The following is a 17,000-nucleotide window of genomic DNA, read 5'->3' as shown; positions in this document are numbered from 1 at the left end:
GGACACTTGGGAAACAAATACTAATTTGTTTTAAATAGCTTATTGAGAAAAAAATTGTTTGATTTACTTTCTGTCTCCAAATTTCGTGTTGATCTTCAGAAAAGTAAATATAATTAGAAAAAATGGGAGAGACAATGTATGAAACAACCAATAATAGTTTAATAATACAGAATACCACTCAAAAAGGGGAAACACAACTCTTAACCAAGAGTTAACAGCTTCTTAGGTATAATATAACTGTATAAAATTTACTGTTACAGTGTAAAATCCGAATTGACAAATAAGCTAGAAATCTAGTAACTTTATCTTTCACCCAGCAATTTTTCATGATTGGTTGTTTTGCAACCAAAGAAAAAAAAATTCTCAAATATATACATTTTATTTCGGATTAAGGCAAAGGTACATTAATACTGATGTGAATGAGTTCTCTGTACAGCGCTGCGGAATCAGTGGTGCTATATAAATAAATGATGATTATTAATACCTTTGTCTTAACAACCTATTTACAATATGGATTTGTTCCTGTGGCTATCAAATTTATGTTTATTTTTGCTGGTATTGAGAGTGAAAGTTTCTACTCTTCATGAGTTTTGCACTTTAGGTGTTCAGTCTACACCTGTCCTCCACTGACCACCATTGAATAACTACGTCATGAGCTACACAGAGATCTGTCCTAGACTTCTACTATTTCACATCCACTACTTCCTTGGTAAACGCCTTTGACTTCCGCTTTAAACATTCTAATATGGGGGTAATAAGGGCTTGTGCAAAACCACTCCTATGTTAGTGATACTCAAATTCATGTATTCAGTCCCCAGCTCACTCCTTCCCTGACATTTCTTGCCAATAAATGCTCTGTCATCATTTTTAGAAATATCCCATACCTACCTAAAATAGGATATGTCCCTGAATCCTCTATGACTGCCAACAACGTCCTAACCTCACCCATATTGCAGGGTCACTGTCCTTTTTGTTTTTGACTCCTTGATTCACCATATCCAATCACTGACCAAACATTACTATCAATTATGCAACATTTTAACAATATTCCTTTATTACAAACAACATCACCATGCTTTCCCTCCGACATTCTCTGACCATTTAGGATAAAGTATAGAATGCTATCATTCCCAATTCTGCCTCATTGGTATAACTTTATCTCTAGATGTCCAGATATCTACATACTATATCTAGTATATGAAGAACTTTTCTAGCACAGTACCCCTTTTCTAGAACACTCTGCCTTCCTTATTCAGACTCTCTTCTGGTTTCTCAACCTTTAAGCAGCCGCCAAATCCTCTAACACAAGCTTACTTTAACTACTAATAGCTTCCTGTCCTCTGTCACCAGTTTTTTACAGCAACACAAAACAGGATTGCAACATCTAAAATGTGCACTGTGACATTGCATCATAATCTCCCTTATATAGCGGTGCTGTCTGCCCAATATTTGTGTATTAAATAACAGTGTTAAAAAGTTGTTTAAAAAAAACCAACAAAAAACTGTCTTATCCATATTTATTTCCTTTATTGATCGAGGTAAGACTAACCATTGCTTGTGTATTTAGAGTGAAGAGGATAGATACGTGTTCGTCGCAGAATGGTATGATCCAAATGCTGCTCTGCAGAGGCGTTACCAGCTCCTTTTCTATCCCAAGGATGGATCTGTAGAAATGGTGAGTTTATGGGAGCAAAATCAAATTATGCTGCATTTTAAATGGAATAAAATAATTGGAATATAGTTGGTTTAAGTATATGGAACAATATGTATACAGCATAATGCAATCCCAAAAACATCAGAAATATCTGCATTTAAATTAATCTTTGTTATGTTATGTTAATCTAGTTTTGTTGATAGTATAAGTCTTTAAGTGATACATAAATGGTGACATTGCTATGGGAAATGCAGTGTGGTAATATCTGTTAAAGGGAATAAATATATACTTTATAAAAGGGGTTTTCCACCACTTGAAAGTTTCCAACACCCTACTCTCCCAAGTACTAGCACCTCAATAAGAGTCCCTCATATGGGACCACAGCAGTTTGCTCATAGTCTGCCTTTAGTGGACATAAATAAGAGAACAGACTGTGAAATGATTAAATAAGGGGCCTTTGTATGTCATTGATTCACTTGTTCAAGCAATGGAGAAATAGGGGACAGTCTTAAAAACTTATTTTTTTTCTAATCCTGTGCAAAGAATATTAGTTTTCATTCCCCAGACAGATTTATAAAAATGTGGCATCGCTTCTAAAAATGTGCGTTTGCGTCTTCAAAAACCTCCTGTACATAAAATGCAAGTTGTTATTTGTGTCCCTATTTGTACCTAAAAATATGTCAATTAGGCAGCTATTTATAAATAAATGTGTGAGGTTAACAAAAACTGTCTTTCTGTCAGTTTACTATTAGAAAAAAACCTTTGCACAGAGGTAATTACGCTATTTTCTAATGTAAATACGTTACACCTACAGCTCGCCATGTCTGAACTTACATTTCTACTGGCACTCTCCACTATCAGCTTTTCTAAATGTCCTCCGCTACATCTAAAATAAATACATTGATCTCACATTTAGTACCCCATGATGACTTTCTTTCCTTGAGATGTTTATTTAAGATAAGTTTAAAAATGTGATAATGTTACTTTAAAATGAAACTAATATTTACATAAAGTGACTGTTAACCTGCTACTGTTTTAGGTGTTATCCACCTTATCGCCTTTTCTAGTCGCCCATCCTTTCCTGTTGGTTTTAATCTACCTGACACATTTATTTACTCCCTGTACAGTTGTTATTTGTTTTCACAAACAGTTATATTTTTACGTATGACAAATAATTTTAAAAAATGAGGGTCACCCCCCCATCACGGATCTTTGAATTTTAATACTGCACGTCTACCATTGAACATTAACATTGAACATTGAAATGATTCCATCTCATTATGACTCTCTCTCCGGCTGTGTGTGTGTGTATATATATGTGTGTGTATATGTATATATAAATATATTCTATTATATATATCTATCTATATCTATTATATATATATATATAGCTATAGATATATATGTCTATATCTATTATATATATATATATATATATATATATATATATATATATATATATATATATATATATATATACACACACACACAAATTTATTCAAGTACCTGTGCATGAATAGCTTCCAGTTTTCACCTGTTATTGCAAAATGCGCTATGTTAAGTTTATAAGATGGTTTAACAGAAAACTTACATATTTCTACCATCTACATGTAGAAAAACACTCGCTGTTTTAATTTCCTTTTTTTTTCAGAGCAAGAAGTCTGCTTTATTCATTTTTAAAATGTGCATTGTTCCCTGTCGCTGTGTTGTTGACATGCTTGGCTGCAATATTTTGATTGCATTTACACCATAATGCCCATTGCAATAGCTTGTGCTGCCTTCAGTCTAATACAACATCTTTTCTCCAATATTTAACCCTTTACAAACCTTTTTATGACAAAATGGTTTCAGAAATGTGAGTTCTCTGTGTGAAGTCAATAGTTTCCAACGGATGCTGGCTTTTCTTTAAATTAAACTTTTTTACAGTAAAATGCATCTCTTAATGTCGGTGAATGGAGCAATTGTGATGTGCAAATCAGTTGAAACACTGCTGGCAGGGCATTAGAGCTCATGGGTAAAGTGTTTAGTGCATTACTAAACATAGAGGGTTATGTGCCAGCAAAGTGCAGAGGCGTAATAATTTACAGCAGCCGGTCAGCATTTGATTTTATTGTCTAACTTGCACTAGAATAGTTTCCATAAGGTACTGCACCTATACACATTCTCACTTTGTTAGTAAATAAGGCTGGCCACATATGCACTATTGTTGACATATTACTCCCTCTCTCTCTCTCTCTCCCTCTCTCCCTCTCTCCCTCTCTCCCTCTCTCCCTCTCTCCCTCTCTCCCTCTCTCCCTCTCTCCCTCTTCCATTTTCTACTTTTTAGTTTTGCTACTAGATCATTTTCAGCAGTTTGGTTCTGTTTTGGTGGTTTATTTGCTTTATTTTGTGACCTGTAAGGATTTCTATTGGTAGCAGTTTTTAATAAATATACTTTTTATTTTATTAGGACTATATAACCCACCCAAGTAAATGTTTTAAGTATCAACGAATGAGATTTTCAATATAATGACTAATGCTATTTTGCTGCTTACTCAATATTTGTTGATAATGATATGTTTTTATTCCTTCAGTTTGATTTAAAGAACCATCGTGTCTTCTTAAGACGAACTAAGTATGATGCCCTACAGAAAGAAGACTTATTTGTCGGAAACAAAATAAATGTCTTTTCCCGTCAGCTTCATCTAGTCGACTATGGAGATCAGTACACTGCCCGCAAGGTTGGGAGTAAAAAAGAAAAGTATGTTTTACGCTTATTAAATCTTCATGTTCTCATTCGTGCGTCACTCATGTTTCTTCTAAATAGATAGATAGTCTTAATATTTTCAATTTCAACCTCTGTTTTCCTATACAACATCAGAAGACAAAATCGGCTTACTGTTTAAATCCTTTTTTGTTTGTCACATTCCTAACGAGCTAGGTCAGTAAGCTACGTCTCTTGCAAAGGTGCTTTTTATATATAAAAAAATAATAATACTAATGGCACAGCTCCCCTGTATGACTGAAAGCAGCTAAGTCTCTCATCTCTTGCATCCACTTGCTTTGATTGTACTTTTTTCCCCACTCCTCCTACATTTTCTCTCTCATTTAAACATCTAACCCACTTCTGTTTCTTCTCTCTCTCTCTTTCATTTCCAGTCTCACTTTAAGTATTTCTTTTAACTCATTATTCCACTTTTCTCCTACTCCCTACTTGCCCGATGTTCTGTTTTTCTTTGTCTTCCTCAATTGTTATTTCTTAGAGGTATCCAAATTGATAATGGCTTTTAAATACCTCCCTTTTCTGTATAATGTTTTAAAATAAATGTATTAAAAAGGTAGGAAACCCCCTCTGCATGGCAGTATTTATAGTGATATGGATGGGTAATTCAGCAACAGGCAGTGAATGTGGCCAAAAAAGGCATCCCAGTGTAGGATGCGAGCGTCACACAAATGACTCAGACCCTACCTTGGTATAATCTCTTCAGCTAAGTATGTCATGTTGCTGCTAAGTCCCCACAATACATATTGCAATGTGGCCAGTGCATTCGTAACCCTTTCATTACACATGAACTGTTTTAGCTAGGATCTTGAAATTGTAATTTTCATATATATGAAACATGAAAGCAAAATGCATTGCTTAGTCTTCTGCTGACTTTCCTCTGCAGCTTTATTAAAAGTAAAGATTAACAACCAATCGCCACAGCAATAAGTGTTTAAAGTGGCACTAATATGGGACAAACAGTTACATAACATTAGCATAGCATGTAAGTTATATTTCCTTGGCAAAACTGGCAGTGCACCATGCATGAGTCCACCATTCTGCAGGCAGTACAGAGCATTTATTTTACCTCCGGCATTGTTTGTAGCCTTGCTATCTACCTCACTGGCAAAATGAAATAAGTGATACTGCAAAAGACATTTTTTCATTGTAAAGAGTAAGTAAAATCACTTTTGGCTGCTAATATATATCACGCATGTAATAATAAATAGTACATAGAAAATAAATTAGGTGCTTATACTTAAAGACATAAACTAACAGTTTAGTGTCCCCCCCCCCCCTTACCCACCCCCAATTAAGTGAACCACACTGGTCCAATACCTGGAACCCCTGTAACTTGCCAGATATTCCCCATCATCACATGTAACAGTTGCTTGGGGTGACAGCATGGAGGAATTTGAATATATCCTAAACTCTGTGCAATCAGCTTTTGTCTGTCAGCTCCAGACAACACAGTTTATATTAAAAATTCTCCAGCCTCCCCCAGTCCCTAAACGTAGATGAACTATTGTTTTCAGTATAGACTAGATAGATAGCTGTAAACTCCTTGTATTTCTGGATCTAGGACAGCTGTTTGGGAAATATAATTTGGTTAGAAACCAAACAATACACACACCATCATTCTATCTTGTCTGATCATATTATAAGTCTATTTAAAATCCACTCCTATATATCTTATACTATAAACAGACGAGAGACAGACACATCAATGTTTTAACAGTAAATACCACTGATTAGTTTGGCAACATTTTCATGGGTGGAGAATTTGAATGATGCATTTGAACCTGCAACTGAAAGCAGGAGCTGCAGTTGTCCTCCATCCCTAATTTTGGTGAGAAGGAACAGACCACATAAGTAGTACCATGTGGCCAATGCTTTTTCACCCCTCACTCTTGGCAGTAGTGTACTCCCTGCACAAGCAAGTTGAACCCTTGTATAAACAGCACACAGAGCAGGATACACTTTCTTCTTAGCTGATCTATAACACAGTAAATAAATCTTCATATTGTGGAACAATCTGTAGTTAGCATCTGTCCCTGGAAATTAGGACTAGTTGGTAACTACAGATTTTAAGTTAATATTTTCCAGGTTTGATGTTCTCGCGTCCTCTCTTCTTATTTACTGCTTGCTGCATGTCCTCATTATCTGTGTTCCATCTTTCCTTTTTGTCTTGCATTTTCAAGCCTTAGTTTTCTTCTCTTCCAATAATTTGTGTATCGCTTAAATCTTAAGTGGCTGGTACTGGCTGATATTAATATTTTTGGTATTGTTATTATTAGATATATAGTATTGCAGTGAGATACATACAAAGGTTGCGCATACGGCTTAGCGTTTTCATGCCTATATTCATATGTGACTGCAGGTGTGTATGTGACCATCAGTTAGATCTTTAAAGGAGTTAGAGTTTGTTGTCTGGGTGGTGATTATTTATATGGTGATTTAGTTGCTGCATGATCAGATTTAATAAGCTGAGCCCTTCATGCCTTGTGAGCATTAGCAAATGTTTTCATTACCTGTATTTTTATTCCACAGAACACTGGCGATGATAAAACCTGATGCCATCCAAAAAATGGGTTCAATTATCCAAGCAATTTTAGATACAGAATTTTGTATAACAAAAGCCAAAATGGTTTTACTTTCTCGGTAAGTATCTATTTGACAAATGGTTCCCTAGGTGAGGAGAAAGATTAATGTAGGGGAGATAAGAAATGAATATGATTTATGGAGGCCAGTAGCAATTTGTTAGCAATGGTGTTCTGACTATTTTGTGGACAAAAAAATAGCCTTTATATTGTATACATAAGTTGCCTGTTGTTTGAAAAGCCAGGCTTACCTGTTATTTTATATCTGCTCTGCTGCTAACAGGAAATAGGGAAGCACCAGTCCAAGACTCGGCTTAGGGTTCAAGGTTTTTATGGTAACTGACGTTAAATGATGGGGAGACTCCTATATTTCGCTACATAGTATAGTTAACTAACTTTTAAAATATTTAACGTATATAATCGAGTATAAGTCGACCCGAGTAGTTGTTTTATGTGCAAACATAGTTTACTTTGTCATCTAGAAGAGCATGCGTTACATGTCTGTTGGTACACTAAAGCAAACATTGGTTTAGCAATCTCTATTTCTGTAGACTGTTAATTCCCCTAAATCTGATGAGCTATGTGATACTTTCTCAAGTGTTAGGAGTGTTGTACTTATATCTAAATATTTTGGATCTTTAGATATCATGTTACACCTCCCCCATACACTTTTACTTGCACTTTTATAGCGTTAGTAACATACCGTCGGTTTCTAAGAGATTGCTATCTCTCCTAAGTGGCTTTTTCTTTATGTCCTCACTGCCCGAAACTGGAATTAATCTGGAGGGTTTGTATGACCGTGTGAAATGTAGTAAAAGCAAATGGTAAATATCATGCTGTAACAATATCTATTTCAGGCTTCTTTTATATTCCTCCACTCAAGGCCAGATTGGGAATAAAAGCAATCCTAACATAGAATACTCTAGCACTATTTCTTCTATGCAAAAATGAAAAATAATGCCCCAAATGACCTCAGCATTGCCCCCATATTACACTGAAATTGCCTTACTACAGGTTTATAAAGCAGTAACATCTTGTCTCCATATTATGACAGAAGTACCCCCTTATTACACCAGTATTGCCCCAAATTATACTATATTTGATGATATATTGTACCACCTTTGCTTGCATTTTATACCAACATTACCTCTATGTTATAGCCTCTTATCACATTACCCACCTGGTATGAAAGGGCTGATCAAATCAATGCCACCTGGTCTTTATAGAAATGATTAAAACCCCAAAAATCTACCTCACAGTCACTATTAAAATTAAAACTCAGTCATCACTAAGATTTGGTTCAAGAGCTGACAGCAGCACAGTGGCTAAGTGGTTAGCACTTCTGCCTCACAGCGCTGGGGTCATGAGTTTGATTCCCAACCATGGCCTTATCTATGTGGAGTATGTACGTTCTCCCTGTGTTCGAGTCGGTTTTCTCCGGGTGCTCCGGTTTCCTCCCACACTCCAAAAACAATACTAGTAGGTTAATTGGCTGCTATCAAAAAATGACCCTAGTCCGTGTGTGTGTGTGTGTGTGTGTGTGTGTGTGTGTGTGTGTGTGTGTGTGTGTGTGTGTGTATTAGGGAATTTAGACTGTAAGCTCCAATGGGGCAGGGACTGATGTGAGTTAGTTCTCTGTACAGCGCTGCGGAATTAGTGGCGCTATATAAATAAACGATGATGATGATGACACTGCTATGATGTCTCCAGTTATTCTCTGCCTTTTATGTTTTCCCAGTGATATACCAACATTGCATCATATTATACCATCACAGACCCCATGTTATACCACAATGCCACAGTTGATATCAGCATTTTCTCTGTTACACCAATATTGAGTGCAAGTCAATTAGGTGCAAACTGCATTAATATCACCATCGCTGTAATGTTCAGCAGACATCATACAATATTTTATAATTCACAGGGTTAATTTCACATGTAATTCAGTTGTGATCTTCACTCGGCTCCTATTGCAAGTTAACCGATGTCCTGTATGAATCTTGGGAGGCATATTAGCGGGATTAATGCGAGTGTTGTGAAATACAGCCCATAGATATTTGCTTTACATAGATCAGTTTTCATTTAATTCAATTAGTATTATATCAATATTATAATATATATTTATATTTAAAAATATATATTATAATTCTATAGAAATAAATATGGAGTGCTTTATTATGGGGAACAGCGGACAAAGTTTTGTACATTTTAAAAGCATACACAATGCTGTGCATGATAATAAGAGGTGTAGAAAAGAGCATGCAGGAGAGCATACAATCTAATGTAGAGGGGAAGGAATAGGTTGGTTGAGAATGGAGTGTGGTTGGAGTGTGTAAAAGAAATACGGTGGTGAATTGAGCAGCGGGCAGGAATGTGGCACGGTGTGCTGTGGTAGTTGTAGGTGTATGGCGATGAGATACAATGATTATGGTAAGTGTGTGAAACAGTAAGTGTTGTTGGTAAAGATGGTCAGTGTAGTTTTAAGTGTATTTTTCCGACCTTCGAATACATGGGCAGAGTCTATGACCTCTGATGACTTTCAATCCACTTTAAACTCTAATTTTTAACTGCATCATTATTATCTGGAGACTTAAAAATCTGACTTTAAAAGCCTGCTTTAGAGGCAGACTCGCCTTGACAGGCTGGCTGAATGCGTTTTTATAGTTGGGTAACATTAGGCTGTTGCAGGGTGAGGCAACACAATTAATAAAATAATTACCTGTCTGCAGGAAGATCAGAAAGCGCGCTCAAAACCCTTTCTTTAGGTAAGGAACGTGAAAGGAATGTAACATAAATCCAGCACAAGTAAGCCATGCAGCTAAACATACAGGAATTGGAAAGCAGTGAAAATGTATCTATGATACATTATATTATATATAAACACAATAAAACATACATGTACCCTTATTTTTGCAAACATATGCCTGTTTCATCAATTCACTACACTGGCATGCTGTGCCCATATAAAGACCTCTCATTCTGTATTATTATATTTAACGGGAAGTTGACATAGGATAAACCATTTTCTCATTTTTCATATAAACAATTGTAAACATTTCTATTTATGGAGGTGCTTATTTTATGTATTCTGACCTTTCCATAATTTTTTAATAATTACCACATGGTTTGTAATTTAATTGTATTTTTCGTGGTCATCTATACTTTTGATGGTAAAAATATAAGGGCAGCACGGTGGCTAAGTGGTTAGCACTTCTGCCTTACAGCACTGGGGTCATGAGTTCGATTGCTGACCATGTCCTTATCTGTGAGGAGTTTGTATGTTCACCCTGTGTTTGCGTGGGTTTCCTTCGGGTGCTCTGGTTTCCTCCCACACTCCAAAAACATACTGGTAGGTTAATTGGCTGCTAAAAAATTGACCTTAGTCTGTGTGTGTTAGGGAATGTAGACTGTAAACCCCAATAGGGCAGGAACTGATGTGAGTGAGTTCTCTGTACAGCGCTGCGGAATTAGTGGCGCTATATAAATAAATGATGATGATGGTGCAAATTTAACACATTTCACTTTGTGAACACACTCAAAAAACATAAAAAAAATATGGAGTGTGAAAAAGTAACATTGTCTCCACGTTATACCAGCATTGCCTTCATATTATATCAGCATTACCTTCATATTATACTAGTATTGTTCCGATTATTATTCCCAGTTTAGGTCATTATACAAAATATAGTGGTGAGTATTAAAGCTAAAGTCAAGTACTTTTGCTAATCTATGTGATGTAACAAAACTGTTTAGCTGTGTTTGACTCACAAAATGATATACCATATCTCCCTATTCATGCACTGGTTTGTAATTAATCTCTGGCTTTAATATCCCAAAGCCTTAGAGTAGATATTTCTGCTACAGTATTTTATACTCAAGTCTGGAGTAGCAATTGTAGCCCATTGCTACTTGACCAGAACATCACATAATCTCCAATAAGGTACGTAAAGGATAGGAAATTCTGCCAAAAACAGTTGGTTGTGAAAAACAGTACAATGTAAGCATTTAGATTATCAAGCACTTTACATCATTAAGCATGTTAAATCCCTGGCTAATGAGAGAATTTCCCCAGCAGATAAGGATACTTTATATGATATTCACAAACCATCATCTAAATAAGTCCGGCATAAACAAGGATTTAAAGTAAATCTATAGTAAATAAAATGTACATACAAGATTGATCACCAGTATCTAATTTTCTAATCCATGCTGTTCTGTGCATCCAATGTCTTGTATAAATACTCTTCCACGGTGGAGGAAACCAACCTTTCAGCAGTTTGTTCTGATTGTAAAGGGAAAGTATTAAACACCAGTGCTTCATATATAATTGGTTCAGACTATTGGGGGCATATGCAATTAGGATTCCAGTCCGCGTTACCGCGGAAAGTGCGCGCTATTGCCGGTAATACGGTACCGTAATAACGCAGATTTTCGTACGCAACCCTATGGGCTGCGAACGAAAATCCACGTTATGGCAGTACCGTGGATTAAGTTTTGCGGCCCGTTTCGCAGACCGGAATCGTAATTGAATATGCCCCTTGGACTTTTTGTTACAGCAGTGCTGGTAAATGGGGGCCCTCAATGGTAACTTATTATTTATGCACATTTCCATTTATGGTCAAATGTAAAACTTTGGTAAATGGTAAATATTTGTCATTACACCAAACAAGAGGCTGATGATTGCTAAGATACACCTAGATCAGCCCTGGTACAGTTATGCTCCAGAGGACAATTAAATTATTTAAATACACCTGTCTGTTAGATGCCCCAAAGTTGGTTAGGACATTTCCAAACAAGAGCTTCATCGTGAAGATCGAAGAGCATTGAAAGCAAATCTGACAAAATGTTATTTGAAAGCACCAATCAGGGGAATGCAGATATAAAAAAAATAATGTTTTTTTAATATTTCCAGAGTACTGTCAGATCATATTGCACAACTAAAAATATGTGTAGATTGAACATTTTGACCTCAGTGTTAAGTTCTATGTTTGTCGCAAGCATAACATTGCGCATCATGCTAAGCACACTGTCCCTACCATGAAGCATGTTGATGGGAGGATAATGCTATTAAAATGCTTCTGTGGTTTAGGGAGTGCAGCATTTTTCAAAATACAGGGCAAAATTAGTGGAGCAAGATTTCGCTGAACCCTGGAGGGAATCCTAGCAAAAGATTTATATATTACAAATGTTTAATATTATGAAGCCTTTAAACTATTCACTTTGCAGTACACGATAAATACTATAGAGGAGGAGGAAACTAGAAGTAGTAGATGCTTCAGTGTCCTATTCGGGCAATTGGCCACAGAATCACACTAGCACTTCAAAAATAATGAATCATTAGTAGCTCAGGAATGATGAGTGGTGAGCTGTTGTATCTACTTTACAATCTTCTTTACGATCAGTTCCCACTGGAGCTACTAATCTGAGTCATACTTGTCAACATTTCAGATCTCCTTTCCAGGAGATCCCGGATGGGATATCCCGGTGCCGAGTGTGGAGGTCATGGCTGCAGTTCTGGTGAAACACGTCATTGTGGCCCACAACCCCAACTGCGATTTTCTGTGAATTGCATCGTCATGCCCCGTCTCCTTCATTAGGGAAGTGGGCAGAAACTCAGGAGTCTCACGGACATTCCAGGAGAGTAGGCAACTCTGATCTTAGTATTGCTCTGAAGGAAGGTCTTGGTGTACACATGGGTCAGCAGTCTTGCTCCAGAAGTGTCCTCTCACCTGACAGATGTTCTAGATAATTGTATTTTTTTCGTTTTGCCCTGTTCATCGTGCCACTATGATAATTGGAAAATATCTGAAGAGCCACAATTGTTTAGCTGTTGCTATAGTTTGTACTTTTCAATTGTTGTGGATTTTAATGTACTATTATTTTACTGATGTTTTAATCTGGTACAGATTTTTATTTTTGGAAATCCTTACAGCCTATTATATATAGTGTTGTCTGTTGCAGAACTGAAGCCAAAGACTTCTACAGTGAGCATCAATCAAAGTCTTTCTTCAAGTAAGTTCCCACAACATGTATAATAAAATATATAAATATCTGTTTTTGTTTTGTTCCTTTGTTTTTTTATTTTGTTACTCTGCAAAATATTTCAAATGTGTTTATTTTGTCTGAAACTGTTAGAATAGTGTAACAGTTTGCTATATATTTTGCATAATGATACTTATATAAAGGAAAAGGGTGTCAGTCGTTGCTTTTACAACAAAGCATATCACAATATTTACATTACATGCTATATTTTTACAAACCTTACAGCAGTCTGTGTTTCGCTGCCTAATTTTAAAGGTACATTCCCACCTATTACTCATATGCTCCTCCCTCTCTTTGGAGCCACGGAGGGTGCTCCATACAGTTTTTCCTGGGGCTCTAACATTTCTCTCACAACCCTGTCTGAAAGGTCTGTGTATTGCTGTGGAAGGTAGTGTGAGTAGGAGGATGAATCAGAAGCCAAACCCACAGAGATTGTGACATCAGATTGGTTCTCCTGCTCACACATTTCCTCCACAGCCATTTTAAAATGGTAGACCTAATTCTTCTGGCACTTAGTTGATAATGTAGCTCTAAGATATAACTCTTTGTTAAACATTGGAAATTACTGATATACAGTAGATATATATATATATATATATAAAGTCTGCACACCCTTATTGAAATTGCAGGCATTCACACACCTGCACATTGCAATTATATCCCTCTCTTCCCTGCACAAAAATGTAAGGTCCATCTCCTGTGCACAGTACTCTCTAGGTCTTCAATGGGCTTGAGGTCTGGGATAGTTATCATGTTTGAAGGTGAAATTCCTCTTCATTTTCTGCTTTCTGACATACGCCAACAGATTTTATGCCAATATATATTGATATTTGGAGCTATTCATTATGTCGTCTACCTGATTAGAGCCACTGTGTCAGTTGAAGGGAAGCCACTCTAAAGTATGATGCTGCCACCACCATGCTTGACAGTAGGTATGGTGTTCTTTGTTGTCTTTGTGCCAAACATTTTTTTAGAATGAAGGTCAAAAAGTTCAACCTTGGTCTCATCAGCCCTCAAGAATTTTCCAACATGGTTTGGAGTCATTGAATGTATTTTATTGCATAATTCAGAAAGACTTAGATATGTTTTTTTATGTGCTTCCATATTGCTACCCTATCACATAGTGCAGACATGTGTAGAACACGGTAGTTGGTCGTCACATGCAGGGAGTGGCCAGTTCCTGCCTGGAATCCATTTAGGGCCTTTATTGTTGCTGTAGGCCTCTTTGTAGCCTCCCTGATGAGTTTTCTCCTTGTTTTGTCATCAACTTTGGAGAGGCGTCCTGGTCTTGGCAATGTCCCTGTCGTGCCAAATTTTCGCCACTTATTGATGATTGTCATCACAGTGTTCCATGGTACATGTAATGCCTTTGAAATTCTTGCATACCTCTCTCATGATTGATCCCTTTCAACAATGAGATCCTATAGATGTTTTGAAAACTCATTGTGGAACATGGCTATCCAGGTAGGATGTAACCATGATAACTGCAAGGAAATCCTACAGGAACAGCTGATCTTTGTTTGTGGTTTGCTATCACTCTCTGCACACAACTAAAGACCCATTAGGAAAGTGTGTGTACTTGTATGTAACCAGGGTATTACAGGTTTTTTTAACTTCTAAAAATTGTCTAACCTTTGACTTTAATTTTGTTGACTGCAAGGTGGCATTAAAGGTGGAAAAAGATGTAATGATTTTTCTTGATTTTAGGCTTTACATCACAAATGCAATTTCAATAAGGGTATTTTTATATCTACTGCAGTTTATTATTATTGTTATATATTTAATATTTAAATTCTTACAGATTTAGACATTTATGTTAGGATTGTTAAGCCATATCTGCTGGTGCATGGAAGTTTTAGCATGGCCAGTCGCATTTATCACTTGCCTTATATCTGAAAGCAAATATTGTATTTGCTTGTTTGTTGGTAATGTAAATATATTATATATCCAGTTTCTGATATATGAATTTGACACTGCAAATGATGTCAATATTAAATTCTATAATACATACCGTTTAAAAAATACCAACGGTCTCCTGAATGAGAATACACACAGCAAAAATATATATTATCTCATCTATATCAGCTTCTGACAGTGTGAACAGGAATGGAGCAGTCACTAAACAAGTCACAGGGTGGTTTGCCAAATATGAGTCTGACTCAGGATTTCTAAGAATTTGGTTTATTTTCTGTAATGACCACTTCCCAATATTGTATGAGTGACAACATATACATGATTTGTCTATTTACTCATTTATTCCATTGTTCCCTTCCTCTAAGTGAATTATTCAACTCGCCTCCTCCCAAAGAAACCCCTTTAAAATGGTTTATTTTACGTAGTAGAAAGGGTGCTTATAACTATAGGAGCATAGCTCGCCTTGATGACAGAAGGGATTGCAGGTAACCATACAATACTCTGTCCTCTCAAATGTGTTCATTTCTTACACACATAAGATAAACTATGCTCCTTTGACCACTTGGTGACAGAGATTAATCGGTGGTCGACATACCCTGGTGGAAACTCCCATCTTAAAGGGTCTGTCCACTATGGCACAATCCCCATGTCTTTAGATAGCGTCAATCCCCCGCCCTTTTCATGTAGACAGTAGGCATTAGTGGGGGTCTCCCACTGGTTCACTACTGTTACATAATGTCAGCTAGAAATTATTGCTTTCCCCTGATTTGTTGGTTGCAGAACTCCAACCTTTTTAGGAAGCACTACAGATGCTGATTAGAAGAGGGCTTCAATAATCATAAGTACCTGTACCATGTTGACATGAGCAAACAGCTGGAGTCCCCCAAATTACTAAAGTGGTAAGGGGGTAGTTGGCAGGAAGAATGTGATAGGAAAGTGGTAAACTCCTTTACCACCACACTCTGATTATTCAGATGGAGATCAGACTACTAAAAGTACAAAACAAATCTAGAATTTCCATATCTTAAAAGGGTGTAAGAAAATGTTCCATTGATCTTGTCAGATTCATTCTGCATATCTGCTCATTTGAAGTATGTAGGACTCTCCAACAGCAAGCACTATACAGTGTATAAATAAATGAATCCTACTATTAATGTCATGGTGTGGGTCAGCAATCTGTCTCTCAATATTTCAGAGGGACGGTCAGCTAGATGTCAGCAGAGTCTTCTTGATTTTGCAACTGCAGTGTCTTTTGTGCACACCATACTTAAAGTATAGCTTGTTTTACATATGTCATTCAACTCCACTGCCCTCTAGCAGACATTTTGTTCTATTCAATGTCATTGTAGTAAATAATTAAAGAGTCTTTAACTGTAGTTTGAAGGCACAGTTACTGTTGAATTCTAATTTTGTTAAACGAGGCACAAGGTGTGCTGACAAGTTAACTGCGTTAAATTTATATAAGCTAAAGTTAAGACACTGATCTTTATTCTTATATAGAACTCACAATGTACATTACTCTTTGTCCTATAGAGTTTGCATTTTTAATGTACAAATTACAAAAAAGGCAACATCCCCATGTTGGTATACTTGTGTGTAACTGCTTATGCCTTTATCATTATTAATCTGCTTAATTTGGACTAATATGTGATTTGCAGGTTCCATGTGATGTATGTTTTCAGTTTAGTTTAGATTTGCATAAATAAAGATCATTGTGTGTGTAACAAATATGCACATTTGGCAGTGGAGCAGCTTAAAATTGCTTCCTCTAAATCCCTTACACAAACATATTTATATTTGTGCAGGACACACTATAAACAGAACATTTTCTTCACTATAATAACTAAAAGAAATAGCGGGCGTTTAAGTTGACCGCACATACTTCCATATCTGTGATAATATCGACACACGTGTTGTTCCCAAGTGATCAGCATGCCAAGAAAGATTGATTCACGTAGACTGTCTGCTAGATGAACCCTCGTTCTATAACCTGACAACCTCGCGCAAAGACCCTCTTGTGATACAGTTCCTGGGCACAAGCTGCAAA

At 36.6% G+C, this 17,000-nt stretch overlaps 1 protein-coding gene across 2 annotated transcripts in view; it reads left to right on the top strand.

Annotated features, from left to right (window-relative positions):
- Nucleotides 1-17,000, top strand: part of NME7 (NME/NM23 family member 7) — a 131,998-nt gene that overhangs the window by 45,048 nt on the left and 69,950 nt on the right. For both annotated transcript variants that reach the window (XM_075196362.1, XM_075196363.1), the window contains exons 2-5: nt 1,568-1,675; nt 4,228-4,394; nt 6,948-7,058; nt 12,959-13,009. In XM_075196362.1, coding sequence (XP_075052463.1) covers nt 1,568-1,675; nt 4,228-4,394; nt 6,948-7,058; nt 12,959-13,009 — 437 coding nt within the window. The remainder of the gene's footprint in view (nt 1-1,567; nt 1,676-4,227; nt 4,395-6,947; nt 7,059-12,958; nt 13,010-17,000) is intronic.

This window comes from Mixophyes fleayi, chromosome 2, assembly GCF_038048845.1.
Source record: "Mixophyes fleayi isolate aMixFle1 chromosome 2, aMixFle1.hap1, whole genome shotgun sequence".
Classification (NCBI taxonomy): Eukaryota; Metazoa; Chordata; class Amphibia; order Anura; family Limnodynastidae; genus Mixophyes; species Mixophyes fleayi.
The sequence above is the reverse complement of the archived record's forward strand: the minus strand, read 5'-3'. Positions and strand labels throughout refer to the sequence as shown.